General features: G+C 43.7%; 1 protein-coding gene across 1 annotated transcript in view; it reads left to right on the forward strand.

The window, feature by feature from the left end:
- Positions 1-15,482, forward strand: part of LOC105478074 (protein kinase cAMP-dependent X-linked catalytic subunit) — a 122,325-nt gene that overhangs the window by 88,377 nt on the left and 18,466 nt on the right. Inside the window, 2 exon segments of the mRNA XM_011735046.3 lie at positions 1,531-1,626; positions 6,419-6,476. Coding sequence (XP_011733348.2) covers positions 1,531-1,626; positions 6,419-6,476 — 154 coding nt within the window.

The following is a 15,482-nucleotide window of genomic DNA, read 5'->3' on the forward strand; positions in this document are numbered from 1 at the left end:
GTGTGTAGATAGCACCTTTTCTTTACTGTCTGCTCATCTGCGGGTGGACACCTAGGCTGATTCCCTATCGTGGCTGTTGTGAATAGTGCTGCGGTAAACATGGGCGTGCCGATGTCTCTCCGATATCATGGCTTCCTTTGCTCTGAACAGATACCTAGTAATGTCATGGCCGGGTCATGTGGGAGTTCCATTTCTAGTGTTTTGAGGAACCTCCATACTCTTCTCTATGGTGGCTCTACTAGTTTACATTCCCACCAGCGTTGCATGAGAGTTCCCTTTCTAGCCAGGCACGGTGGCTCACGCTGGTAATCCCAGCACTTTGGGAGACCAAGCTGGGTGGATCACTTGAGCCCAGGACTTCAAGACCAGCCTAGGCAACATGGTGAACCCCCCGCCCCCTCCAAAAAGTACAAAAATTAGCCAGTGTGATGGTGGGCGCCTGTGGTCCCAGTTACTTGGAAGGCCGAGGCAGGTCGATCGCTTGAGCCTGGGAGGCAGAGGTTGCAGTGAGCTGAGATTGCACCGCTGCACTCCAGCCTGGGAGACAGAGCGAGATCCTGTCTTGAAAAAAAAAAAAAAAGAGTTCTCTTTTCTCCACACCCTCACCAGCATTTGTTATTTTTGTGTGTATGTGTCTTTTTTTTTTTTTTTGAGACAGAGTTTCACTCTTGTTGCCCAGGTTGGAGTGCAATGGTATGATCTTGGCTCACTGCAACCTCCACCTTCCGGGTTCAAGTGATTCTTCTGCCTCAGCCTCCTGGGTAGCTGGGATTTCAGACGCGTGCCACCATGCCTGGCTAAGTTTTGTAATTTTAGTAGAGATGGGGTTTTACCATGTCGGCTAGACTGCTCTCAAACTCCTGACTTCAGGTTATCTACCCGCCTCGGCCTCCCAAAGTACTGGGATTACAGTGTCTTTTTGGTAATGGCCATCTTAACTGGGTTGAGATGATTGTTACCTCATTGAGGTTTTGATTTGCATTTCTCTGGTGATTAGTGACACTTAGCATTTTTTTCATATACCTGTTGGCCTTTTCCATGTCTTCTTTTGAGAAATGTCTGTGAAGACCACCTGTCCATTTTTTAATTGGACTGCTTATCTTTTCGCTGTTGAGACGTTTGAGTTCCATGCTTGGTCACGGTGGTGGATTCACCCCGGTAAACATGAGAGAGCATTTCCGTCCAGTGTTTAGTGCATAGTTAAGGAATGGGCTGGTGGCCCCTCTGAATAAGATGCTCAAAGGAGTTGCCTTCTGCCTCAAAGGAGTTGCCTTCTGCCTCTCAAATGGTCTTTATATTCTCTCCAAGGGAGCTTCCCTTACATCGGGCTGCGGCACACGATGCCTTGCCTCTTAGAACCATCTGAGTGTCACGTGCTTTCAGATCGTGACAACTTCAGTGTGCGGGGAAGAGTGCATGTGAAATAAATTATCTTCTGCCTGTGTTAAGCAGAAATAGCTATCTTTACAAAGCAGGGATTTTTTTCCATGCTTACTCACCACTAAAAATACATGTTTGTTTTTCTAACAGGTTTCCTCCGTTTTTTGATGACAACCCGTTTGGCATTTATCAGAAAATTCTTGCAGGCAAAATAGATTTCCCCAGACATTTGGATTTCCATGTAAAGTAAGTAAACCGTTTGCCTCGTCATGGGGTGTGTTTATTTTTAAAGTGCCTAAAATCACCATGAAAACACGCACTCAGCAGGATACCATATTGTGGTATTAACTGTGCTGCGCATAAACTATTTTGGACAGTTGTCTTTTCCACAAGAAAAGAAAAAGATTTTAAGTATTCTACTTTAATGATAACTTCACATTTTAATGAGTCTTGGCTGTATTTTATTCTTTTGGTGATATGTTATGTTTAAAATGAGCCAATGAATGAGTTTGTCGTCGTATTTTATGAGAGAGCAGTTTTGGAATTTGACAAGAAGGATCCTAGTTCTGTGGCTAGCAGAACTGTTGATGGGTTTAGCAGAGTTTTATCCTTTCTCTCCGGCTTAAATTATGCTCAACCTCTAAGCCCTTTTTAAAGTCAACATTTTCAGTTCTGAGCATGTTGCTTTACAAACATTTACATAGTTGCTGGATATTGGCAACTTTGGATGCACATTTTATTAAGGTTGTTGCAATAGGGAGAAAAGATACTTTGTTAAATATAAGAATGCTTTTGGTTTTCTGGCTACCTTACCCAATCGGGTCACCTGGTAGCCATTTTTACTGCAATAAGCACTGATTTCTGTTTGTTTCACTGTATTTTTCAGATGAGTTAATGGGTGCACCAGCCCCCTGGGCACAAACTAGAGCTGAATGCATCTAGTTGAGAATTAAACTTTTATTTTCCATGGCCTATTTTCTTGTGAGCCAGTGGAAGTTCAGTTTGGAGAAGACTTATTTCAGGGCGACGGACCAGGTTGTTTTGAATATGCCCCTTATGGGGCCACTGGCTACGTTCAGTTGAGTTTCTTGGTGGCGAATGCACCCCATCCTAACCAGAGGTTCTTAGTCTGAACAGAAGATAAGGTCGTGTTTTATTGGCTTGAGCTTGTGTTGTGTTTGACACACTAGAGGCCGGTTTTAAAAGACTTTAGCAAGAAAACGAGGCTCCGCTTAACAATGAATCGCCTAGAAGGAACACCCTGTCCAGTGAATGGTAAGACAGGGAGGTGTCAGGGGAAACAGCACCTCAGAAGCCAACTGCTCTGGAAGGAAATAGAAAGGATTGTGTAGAACCTGTCTCTCAGGCCCCAAATCCATCTGAGTCGAGTGACATTATATCAAGTGGATGGCAAAGCACTTTTATGATCGAGTTTGGCAAGGTGAGGTGCTCATGCCTGTGATCCCAGCACTTCAGGAGGCTTACTTGGGGCCAGTCCAATAGTTTGAGGCCAGCCTGGACAATGTAGCAAGACCCCATGTCTACAAAAAAATTCAAAAATTAGCTGGGCATGGTAGCATGTGCCTGTAGTCCCAGCTACTAGGGAGGCTGAGATGGGAGGACTGCTTGAGCCCAGGAGGTTGAGGCTGCAGTGACCTGTGATTGCACTGCTACACTCCAGACTGGGTGAAAGAGTGAGACCCTCTCAAAAAAAAATTTAAAAAATAATTATATATATATATATATATATATGGCGGGGGGAGAGGGAGAGAGGTTTCCAATGTCCTGTGGAAACAAACAAACAAAAAAAGGAATTGCAAAAATAGAACACACCAGAAGCATAATCAAAGTCTGGACTCTTGCCACTTTTCCTTCTTTCTCTCCTAGAGAGTAGAGAACCAGCGGTGACCATCTTGGTCCTGTCTGATCTAACATCCCTCTCTTTACGTAGCTCCCAGCCCCTTCCAGTGTTCCCCACAACGTCCCTGTCTCTTTACATACCCAGTGCGGGTCCACCAAGAGCAGGAACAGTGGTAGTTGAGTAAAACTTCGTTTCTTTCCATTATTTGTTAAATCTTCTCAAATTGACTGAGAAGCAAGACCTCAGTGACTCATATCTTTCCTTTTATTTTTTGGTAGAGATGGCTATGGGGGTCTTGCTGCATTGCCTAGGCTGCTTTTGAATTCCTGGGCTCAACTGATCCTCCTGCCTTGTCCTCCCCAAGTGTGGGGATTACAGGCGTGAGCCACTGCACCTGGCCTTAATGATGCATTTTCTTATCCAAATCACTGTTCCTGGTTGGCCGTGATGCTAGAATTTTGATTCTCAGCTTCTTAAAGTCGTATGTTGGTTCCTACAACTTTTATCATTTGACCCGGTAAACATGTCGCCTGGGCAAATGGCATGTCAGGATTGACATTCCTTATAGAAAGAAATATCATTTAAAAGAAAACACCAAAACAAAGCTTTGGGACTTGTTGCCAGTTCAGTAGAGGTATTATCTGCCGGGGTTTTTTTCATGCCTGAAAGTACCTGCATCTGAGAGGAGCCAGCTGGTGCCAGGATCATAAATAAAATTTAGAATTTTGGCTATAGTGCATCAAAAGAGTGCCGGCAGATGTGTCGCTTATCCTGGGGTCAAGGGACCCATCTACAGCTGTGGACACTTCTGTTGTTCCTTTATAGGGCTTTGCGTCTTCGGGGGCCCCTTCCCATCCACACTCTTTACTTTCTAGACTCTGCTTTATAAGAGTTTGCTTTGGTATTTTACTTTTTTTTGTTTTTTTTTTTTAAGAGTTGGATGTCTTGCTCTGTCACCCAGGCTAGAGTGCAGTGGCACAATCATAGCTCACTTCAGCCTCAACGTCCTGGGCTCAAATGATGCTCCCACCTCAGCCTCCTGAGTAACTGGTGCTACAGTCTTGCACCACCATGTCTGGCCGATGTTTTGATTTTTTGTAGAGACGGGGGCCTTACTATGTTGCCCATGCTGGTCTCGAACTCTTGGTCTCAAGTGATCTTCCCACTTCAACCCCCTGCATAGCTGGGATTACAAGCCACTGTGCCCTGTATTTTAAATAAATCTTCATTTTCTTACATGCCAAACACCAAAAGAATTAAAAAATTCAGGGTCATCAAACACTTTGTTTTCTTACATGCCAGACACACACACACACACACACACACACACACACACACACACACACACACACAAATTGAAATTTATCAAGGTGATCACCAAAACATTCTGAAATAAACATAGGGCTTTTTTTCCACTATAATTTACATCACTGCCTGCCCCATTAGTGTACACACTTAAAGGTGATTGGACTGGGATTATAAGAAAACAGGTTTATTTAAAATATAAAAGCATAAATAAACCTTTCTTATAATCCCACTCCAGTGAGCTTTAAGTTTAAGTGTGTGTGATAAGGGGGCAGGCAGTGGTGTAAATCATATGAGGAAAAAGCCCCACATTTATTTGGGAATGTTTTGGGGGTGTAGCATTTGATGACCTTGATTTTTATTTGGCAGAGGGGAGCATGTCAAAATAATGAAGGAGAAACTCACTAAGTAGTGGAAAGGTTTGTAACTTTTCGGTGATTTTTTTATATTCCCCACCCTGCTCAAAGGTTTTCAGCCTTGCAGGATGGATACAAAATCCCAGCCTCAGGTGGGCGGACAGATGGTCTCTGAGGTTTACTTAGAGGCAAAGAAGCAGTGAAGTCTGACAAGCATCCCATTGTAATTCAGAAAGCATGGTGGCAGGAATTTCCGATCAGACAGGACTGGTGAGATTCACAGTCTAGATGGTGGAGTCTGACCCTGGGACGTCACCTGGCTTGTCGGAGTCTCTGCAGTCTGTCACCGAACCTGGGAGTGGCCCAGTCCAAGTTCATACTACTTTCCCTGGGACGTAGTTTATGCCAGGAAAGCCTAGATGCTTACACCGGGGTCGTGAGTATTGGATTGTTTGGGGGGACTTCAATATATTATATTATTATTTCATGTTATGTATATTATTATACATAATATACTCTGTGTATTATATGTGTACATGCAGACACACGTGATCATTTCCACTTCCATAAATGCGCATCTTAAAACTCGCCTAATCTACTAGAAGTCTTCAACATCATCTCTAACTACCCATCCTAATTGAACCAGCTTGCTGCTGTTGTTGTTGTTGTTTGTTTGTTTGTTTGTTTGTTTGTTTTGAGACTGAGTGTAGCTCTGTCACCCAGGCTGGAGTGCAGTGGCTCAGTCTCAGCTCACTGCAACCTTCACCTCCTGTGTTCAAGCAGTTCTTGTGCCTCAGCCTCTCAGGTAGCTGGGACCACAGTCATGTGCCAGCATGCCCAGCTAAAGTTTTTGTTTTTTGTAGAGATGGGGTTTCACCATGTTGGCCAGGCTGGTCTCAAACTCCTGACGTCAAGTGTTCCGCACGCCTCGGCCTCCCAAAGTGCTGGGATTACAGGTGTGAGCCAGTGTGCCCAGCCTCCCGGCTTGCTGTGTTTCTGACATGGTCTGTTATTTAAAAAGGAAGATTACAAGTGAAGAAGCAGACTTAGGAGACTCATCCTAATGTGTGTGCTTATGGGAAAGCCAGCCTTTTACAACAGGAATCCCATCAGTAAGCAGACCCCCAGGGCAGCGTGTGACTGTGGATGCTGGTGAAAGCAGATGTCTTCTATTTTGCAGGGACAGCCTGACAGGCATGTTTACGTTAAGTGTCTGGATCCTCCCTGCAGGCACATACAAATTTCACCCTTTTCTACTCAAAGGGGTAGTTTCTTGACAAAGATGTAATCAACCCCCTTCCCTTAGCTTCAGCCATGCAGGGGGCAACCCAGCCTTGCATAGGTTATTTAAGAGCCGGTGATGGTAGGAAATAAGCACTAGAAAATGTTTTGCTAAAATGGAAATGAACCGTGGTCCTCGGAGTGGGTAGACCTTATCTCTGTTGCCGTGCCGCGTTTGCTGATGTGGATATATAATCTGTCACTTTTTCTTTTTTTGTCTCCTTCCCCTACACAGAGACCTCATTAAGAAACTGCTCGTGGTTGACAGAACAAGGCGATTAGGAAACATGAAGGTCAGTATTTGATCCCATAGGTATTCAGTGGTACCCGATGTGCGTGTCTGCCGTCTGACACCCATATTGACATGTGCAGATATAAACCAAGGTTTAGCGGTCGGATTTAATCACTGCCCAAATTTCAGATCTGGTGCTTTATTTATTTATTTTTTATTTTACTTGAAACTGCCAGGAAAGATCTATCAAATCTGAGTTTCTGGGCACACAACGTCAAACTGGGTCTACACTGTATCTCCCCTCCCCTCAAGCAAGGTAATAGAGCAGTAACAATTTCTAAGTTATTACTCATTATTTTGTTTACTTATTTATTTTATTTTTTAGACAGCTTTATGGAGCGTGAACTCACACGCCTTGCAATTTACCCATCTAAAATGTGCAATTCAGTGGCTTTTAGTATACACACGATTATGTACAGCCAGCCCCATGGTTAATCTTAGAACATTTTCATCAGCTCAAAAAAGAAACCCTGCACCCTTCAGCTATCACTGTGCTGCTATTCTTTCATCCTCTCTTGCCCTAAGCCAGCGGTCCCCAACCTTTCTGGCACCAGGGGCCAGTTTTGTGGAAGACAATTTTTCCACAGACCACACAACCTAAATCCCTCACATGCGCAGTTCGCAACAGGGTGTGTGCTCCTATGAGAATCTAATGCCACTGCTGATCTGACAGGAGGCGGAGCTCAGGTGCTAATGCCAGTCATGGGGAGCAGCCGTCAATACAGGTGAAGCTTCGCTCACCTGCCTGCTGCTCACCTCCTGCTGTGTGGCCCATTTTGGTTCCTCATAAGCCATGGACCACTACCAGTTTGTGGCCCAGGGGTTGGGGACCCCGACCCTAAGCAGCCACTAATCTACTGACTTTCTCTGTAGGGTTCGGTATTCTGGGCTCTGCTAAAAATGGCCCTGCTGAAAATGGAATTGTACAAAATGTAAGCTTTTGCGTCTGACTTTCTCTGAGCAGATGTCTTCAAGGTTCATCCAGGCTATAGCCTGTGTCAGGGCTTCCTTCCTTTTCATGAGCACATAGTGTTCGATCGTGTGGGCAGACCTTGTTTTGTTTGTCCGTTCATCCATGGACGGACACCTGGGCTGTTTCCACCTTTTGGCTTTTGTGAGTAGTTCGCCATGGACATGGGAGTATATGTTTTACGTGCGCAAGTGATGATTTTAAAAGTTGTGCGTCAGGTATGATTTCCACAAACTTTGTGTGTGGAGGCAAATGCATAATTGACAAACAGACTGTTCTTAAGTAGTATCATACCTTATATGCAAGTTTTGGCATCCCCGAATTTGATAGAATTCATGAACTTTTTGTTGGCTATTTCTAGCTCTGGACAACCTTGGAGGGACTTATACTTGGAGGAACTTCCATATATGTCTTGACCCTGTAAATTACAGTCTGGGGAGACACAGTACACCAGGATGTGAGGCTTGAACCACTGGGCTTTCTTGGGGCCCTCTGTGTGGTTTAGGAGTCTCCAGTGGCTGCCATAACAATGGACCACAAACTAGGGGCTTAACAGGAGTTTATGCTCTCCCCATCCTGGAGACCAGGAGTCTGAGATCAAGGTGTCTCAGGCCTCCAGAGGCTCTAGGGGAGGATCCTTCCTGCCTTTCCCAGCCCCTGGGTGCTCCAGGCATCCCTGGGCTTGTGGTCGCATCACTCTAGTCTCTGTCTTTTTCTTCACGTGACCTTCTCCTCTGTGTCTGTGTCTCCTCTTCTGTCTCTCAGAAAGATGCCCATCACTGGGTTTCGGGTCACCCTAATGCAGGATTATCTCTTCTCAAGAGCCTTCCCTTAATTACATTTACAAAGACCCTCTTTGCATGTAGGGTTCCATTCCCAGGTACTGGGAGTCAGGACATGGCCATATATTTTGGGGGCCACTGCCCAATGTGTGATAATTGTGTCTGCTTCCTGCCAGAGGCTCTAGGGGGGATTCTTCCTGCCTCTCCCAGTTCCTGGGGGCTCCAGGCATCCCTGGGCTTGTAGCTGCATCACTGCAGTCTCTACTTCCACTTTCACATGGCCTTCTCCACTGTGTTTGTGTCTCCTCTTCTGTCTCTTATGAGGACACCTGTCACTGGATTTAGGGCCCACCCTACTCCAGGATGATGTCATCTCGAGAACCTTAATTTAGTTACATCTGCAAAGACCCTATTTCCAAATTAAGTGATATTCACAGGCACTGGGGGATAGGACATGCACGTATCTTTTTGAGGGACATTGTTCACCCGGTAACTGTAGTCAAGCTTCTGTCCTTTACATTATTTGTAGACAGGGGCCGATACCTTCAGGTCTCCAAGGAGCCTGTCCAGCCAGGTTGCACGGTGTGGATTCATCTGTGCCACGGCTCTTCACAAAAGTGGATGGGTCCTGTGTTAATGCCACAGCCATTTGGAAAAGAGCTGGGTCTCTTGCCAGGACTGCAGGGAATTACAGATGACCCATATCTAGAATCTGCTGGGAATGGCATAGTGACCGTTATAGGTACCTTCTGAGGGGGAAGAACAAGTTTCCCAATCAAAGGAATTGGGGAAAAGCTCACGAACTCTCAAACTAGGTCTTAAAGTCTAGTTAAAGCTTCCTGATATGGAGATAAACTGAAAGAAACTCAAGAAAACACTTTATAACACATGAAAATGGTTTTATTTATCATGTACAACATGAAGTTTTGAAATATGCACCCATTGTGAAATGGGTCCATTGAGTTCATTAACATATGCATTACCTCACATACTTACCATTTATTTGTGGTGAGAACACTTAAGATCTATTCTGAAAAAAATTGTTTTTAAGAGATGGGGTCTCGGGGGGCGGAGCAAGATGGCCGAATAGGAACAGCTCCAGTCTCCAACTCCCAGCGCGAGCGACACAGAAGACCGGTGATTTCTGCATTTTCAACTGAGGTACTGGGTTCATCTCACTGGGGAGTGCCGGACTATCGGTGCTGGTCAGCTGCTGCAGCCCGACCAGCGAGAGCTGAAGCAGGGCGAGGCATTGCCTCACCTGGGAAGCGCAAGGGGGAAGGGAATCCCTTTTCCTAGCCAGGGGAACTGAGACACACAACACCTGGAAAATCGGGTAACTCCCACCCCAATACTGCGCTTTAAGCAAACAGGCACACCAGGAGATCATATCCCACACCTGACCGGGAGGGTCCCACACCCACGGAGCCTCCCTCATTGCTAGCACAGCAGTCTGTGATCTACTGGCAAGGCAGCAGCGAGGCTGGGGGAGGGGCGCCTGCCATTGCTGAGGCTTAAGTAGGTAAACAAAGCTGCTGGGAAGCTCGAACTGGGTGGAGCTCACAGCAGCTCAAGGAAACCTGCCTGTCTCTGTAGACTCCACCTCTGGGGACAGGGCACAGATAACAACAAAAGCAGCCGAAACCTCTGCAGACGCAAAGGACTCTGTCTGACAGCTTTGAAGAGAGCAGTGGATCTCCCAACACGGAGGCTGAGATCTGAGAACGGACAGACTCCCTGCTCAAGTGGGTCCCTGACCCCTGAGTAGCCTAACTGGGAGACATCCCCCACTAGGGGCAGTCTGACACCCCACACCTCACAGGGTGGAGTACACCCCTGAGAGGAAGCTTCCAAAGCAAGAATCAGACAGGTACACTCGCTGTTCAGAAATATTCTATCTTCTGCAGCCTCTGCTGCTGATACCCAGGCAAACAGGGTCTGGAGTGGACCTCAAGCAATCTCCAACAGACCTACAGCTGAGGGTCCTGACCGTTAGAAGGAAAACTATCAAACAGGAAGGACACCTACACCAAAACCCCATCAGTACATCACCATCATCAAAGACCAGAGGCAGAGAAAACCACAAAGATGGGGAAAAAGCAGGGCAGAAAAGCTGGAAATTCAAAAAATAAGAGCGCATCTCCCCCGGCAAAGGAGCGCAGCTCATCGCCAGCAACGGATCAAAGCTGGACGGGGAATGACTTTGACGAGATGAGAGAAGAAGGCTTCAGTCCATCAAATTTCTCAGAGCTAAAGGAGGAATTACGTACCCAGCGCAAAGAAACTAAAAATCTTGAAAAAAAAGTGGAAGAATTGATGGCTAGAGTAATTAATGCAGAGAAGGTCATAAACGAAATGAAAGAGATGAAAACCATGACACGAGAAATACGTGACAAATGCACAAGCTTCAGTAACCGACTCAATCAACTGGAAGAAAGAGTATCTGCGATTGAGGATCAAATGAATGAAATGAAGCGAGAAGAGAAACCAAAAGAAAAAAGAAGAAAAAGAAATGAACAAAGCCTGCAAGAAGTATGGGATTATGTAAAAAGACCAAATCTACGTCTGATTGGGGTGCCTGAAAGTGAGGGGGAAAATGGAACCAAGTTGGAAAACACTCTTCAGGATATCATCCAGGAGAACTTCCCCAACCTAGTAGGGCAGGCCAACATTCAAATCCAGGAAATACAGAGAACGCCACAAAGATACTCCTCGAGAAGAGCAACTCCAAGACACATAATTGCCAGATTCACCAAAGTTGAAATGAAGGAAGAAATCTTAAGGGCAGCCAGAGAGAAAGGTCGGGTTACCCACAAAGGGAAGCCCATCAGACTAACAGCAGATCTCTCGGCAGAAACTCTCCAAGCCAGAAGAGAGTGGGGGCCAATATTCAACATTCTTAAAGAAAAGAATTTTCAACCCAGAATTTCATATCCAGCCGAACTAAGTTTCATAAGTGAAGGAGAAATAAAATCCTTTACAGGTAAGCAAATGCTTAGAGATTTTGTCACCACTAGGCCTGCCTTACAAGAGACCCTGAAGGAAGCACTAAACATGGAAAGGAACAACCGGTACCAGCCATTGCAAAAACATGCCAAAATGTAAAGACCATCGAGGCTAGGAAGAAACTGCATCAACTAACGAGCAAAATAACCAGTTAATATCATAATGGCAGGATCAAGTTCACACATAACAATCTTAACCTTAAATGTAAATGGACTAAATGGTCCAATTAAAAGACACAGACTGGCAAACTGGATAAAGAGTCAAGACCCATCAGTCTGCTGTATTCAGGAGACCCATCTCACACGCAGAGACATACATAGGCTCAAAATAAAGGGATGGAGGAAGATTTACCAAGCAAATGGAGAACAAAAAAAAGCGGGGGTTGCAATACTAGTCTCTGATAAAACAGACTTTAAACCATCAAAGATCAAAAGAGACAAAGAAGGCCATTACATAATGGTAAAGGGATCAATTCAACAGGAAGAGCTAACTATCCTAAATATATATGCACCCAATATAGGAGCACCCAGATTCATAAAGCAAGTCCTTAGAGACTTACAAAGAGACTTAGACTCCCATACAATAATAATGGGAGACTTCAACACTCCACTGTCAACATTAGACAGATCAACGAGACAGAAAGTTAACAAGGATATCCAGGAATTGAACTCATCTCTGCAGCAAGCAGACCTAATAGACATCTATAGAACTCTCCACCCCAAATCAACAGAATATACATTCTTCTCAGCACCACATCGTACTTACTCCAAAATCGACCACGTAATTGGAAGTAAAGCACTCCTCAGCAAATGTACAAGAACAGAAATTATAACAAACTGTCTCTCAGACCACAGTGCAATCAAACTAGAACTCAGGACTAAGAAACTCAATCAAAACCGCTCAACTACATGGAAACTGAACAACCTGCTCCTGAATGACTACTGGGTACATAACGAAATGAAGGCAGAAATAAAGATGTTCTTTGAAACCAATGAGAACAAAGATACAACATACCAGAATCTCTGGGACACATTTAAAGCAGTGTGTAGAGGGAAATTTATAGCACTAAATGCCCACAAGAGAAAGCAGGAAAGATCTAAAATTGACACTCTAACATCGCAATTAAAAGAACTAGAGAAGCAAGAGCAAACACATTCGAAAGCTAGCAGAAGGCAAGAAATAACTAAGATCAGAGCAGAACTGAAGGAGATAGAGACACAAAAAACTCTCCAAAAAATCAATGAATCCAGGAGTTGGTTTTTTGAAAAGATCAACAAAATTGACAGACCACTAGCAAGACTAATAAAGAAGAAAAGAGAGAGGAATCAAATCGATGCAATTAAAAATGATAAAGGGGATATCACCACCGACCCCACAGAAATACAAACTACCATCAGAGAATACTATAAACACCTCTACGCAAATAAACTGGAAAATCTAGAAGAAATGGATAATTTCCTGGACACTTACACTCTTCCAAGACTAAACCAGGAAGAAGTTGAATCCCTGAATAGACCAATAGCAGGCTCTGAAATTGAGGCAATAATTAATAGCCTACCAACCAAAAAAAGTCCAGGACCAGATGGATTCACAGCTGAATTCTACCAGAGGTACAAGGAGGAGTTGGTACCATTCCTTCTGAAACTATTCCAATCAATAGAAAAAGAGGGAATCCTCCCTAACTCATTTTATGAGGCCAACATCATCCTGATACCAAAGCCTGGCAGAGACACAACAAAAAAAGAGAATTTTAGACCAATATCCCTGATGAACATCGATGCAAAAATCCTCAATAAAATACTGGCAAACCGGATTCAGCAACACATCAAAAAGCTTATCCACCATGATCAAGTGGGCTTCATCCCTGGGATGCAAGGCTGGTTCAACATTCACAAATCAATAAACATAATCCAGCATATAAACAGAACCAAAGACAAGAACCACATGATTATCTCAATAGATGCAGAAAAGGCTTTTGAGAAAATTCAACAGCCCTTCATGCTAAAAACGCTCAATAAATTCGGTATTGATGGGACGTAGCTCAAAATAATAAGAGCTATTTATGACAAACCCACAGCCAATATCATACTGAATGGGCAAAAACTGGAAAAATTCCCTTTGAAAACTGGCACAAGACAGGGATGCCCTCTCTCACCACTCCTATTCAACATAGTGTTGGAAGTTCTGGCTAGGGCAATCAGGCAAGAGAAAGAAATAAAGGGTATTCAGTTAGGAAAAGAAGAAGTCAAATTGTCCCTGTTTGCAGATGACATGATTGTATATTTAGAAAACCCCATTGTCTCAGCCCAAAATCTCCTTAAGCTGATAAGCAACTTCAGCAAAGTCTCAGGATACAAAATTAATGTGCAAAAATCACAAGCATTCTTATACACCAGTAACAGACAAACAGAGAGCCAAATCAGGAATGAACTTCCATTCACAATTGCTTCAAAGAGAATAAAATACCTAGGAATCCAACTTACAAGGGATGTAAAGGACCTCTTCAAGGAGAACTACAAACCACTGCTCAGTGAAATAAAAGAGGACACAAACAAATGGAAGAACATACCATACTCATGGATAGGAAGAATCAATATCGTGAAAATGGCCATACTGCCCAAGGTAATTTATAGATTCAATGCCATCCCCATCAAGCTACCAATGAGTTTCTTCACAGAATTGGAAAAAACTGCTTTAAAGTTCATATGGAACCAAAAAAGAGCCCGCATCTCCAAGACAATCCTAAGTCAAAAGAACAAAGCTGGAGGCATCACGCTACCAGACTTCAAACTATACTACAAGGCTACAGTAACCAAAACAGCATGGTACTGGTACCAAAACAGAGATATAGACCAATGGAACAGAACAGAGTCCTCAGAAATAATACCACACATCTACAGCCATCTGATCTTTGACAAACCTGAGAGAAACAAGAAATGGGGAAAGGATTCCCTATTGAATAAATGGTGCTGGGAAAATTGGCTAGCCATAAGTAGAAAGCTGAAACTGGATCCTTTCCTTACTCCTTATACGAAAATTAATTCAAGATGGATTAGAGACTTAAATGTTAGACCTAATACCATAAAAATCCTAGAGGAAAACCTAGGTAGTACCATTCAGGACATAGGCATGGGCAAAGACTTCATGTCTAAAACACCAAAAGCAACGGCAGCAAAAGCCAAAATTGACAAATGGGATCTCATTAAACTAAAGAGCTTCTGCACAGCAAAAGAAACTACCATCAGAGTGAACAGGCAACCTACAGAATGGGAGAAAATTTTTGCAATCTACTCATCTGACAAAGGGCTAATATCCAGAACCTACGAAGAACTCCAACAAATTTACAAGAAAAAAACAAACAACCCCATCAAAAAGTGGGCAGAGGATATGAACAGACATTTCTCAAAAGAAGACATTCATACAGCCAACAGACACATGAAAAAATGCTCATCATCACTGGCCATCAGAGAAATGCAAATCAAAACCACAATGAGATACCATCTCACACCAGTTAGAATGGCGATCATTAAAAAGTCAGGAAACAACAGGTGCTGGAGAGGATGTGGAGAAATAGGAACACTTTTACACTGTTGGTGGGATTGTAAACTAGTTCAACCATTATGGAAAACAGTATGGCGATTCCTCAAGGATCTAGAACTAGATGTACCATATGACCCAGCCATCCCATTACTGGGTATATACCCAAAGGATTCTAAATTATGCTGCTATAAAGACACATGCACACGTATGTTTATTGCAGCACTATTCACAATAGCAAAGACTTGGAATCAACCCAAATGTCCATCAGTGACAGATTGGATTAAGAAAATGTGGCACATATACACCATGGAATACTATGCAGCCATCAAAAAGGATGAGTTTGTGTCCTTTGTAGGGACATGGATGCAGCTGGAAACCATCATTCTTAGCAAACTATCACAAGAACAGAAAACCAAACACCGCATATTCTCACTCATAGGTGGGAACTGAACAATGAGATCACTTGGACTCAGGAAGGGGAACATCACACACCGGGGCCTATCATGGGAAGGGGGGAGGGGGGAGGGATTGCATTGGGAGTTATACCTGATGTAAGTGACGAGTTGATGGGTGCAGCACACCAACATGGCATAAGTATACATATGTAACAAACCTGCACGTTATGCACATGTACCCTACAACTTAAAGTATAATAATAATAAATAAATTTAAAAAAAAATAACATTTTAGATATACTTGGATAAGTACA

The sequence above is a fragment of the Macaca nemestrina genome, chromosome X (assembly GCF_043159975.1).
Source record: "Macaca nemestrina isolate mMacNem1 chromosome X, mMacNem.hap1, whole genome shotgun sequence".
Taxonomy (NCBI): Eukaryota; Metazoa; Chordata; class Mammalia; order Primates; family Cercopithecidae; genus Macaca; species Macaca nemestrina.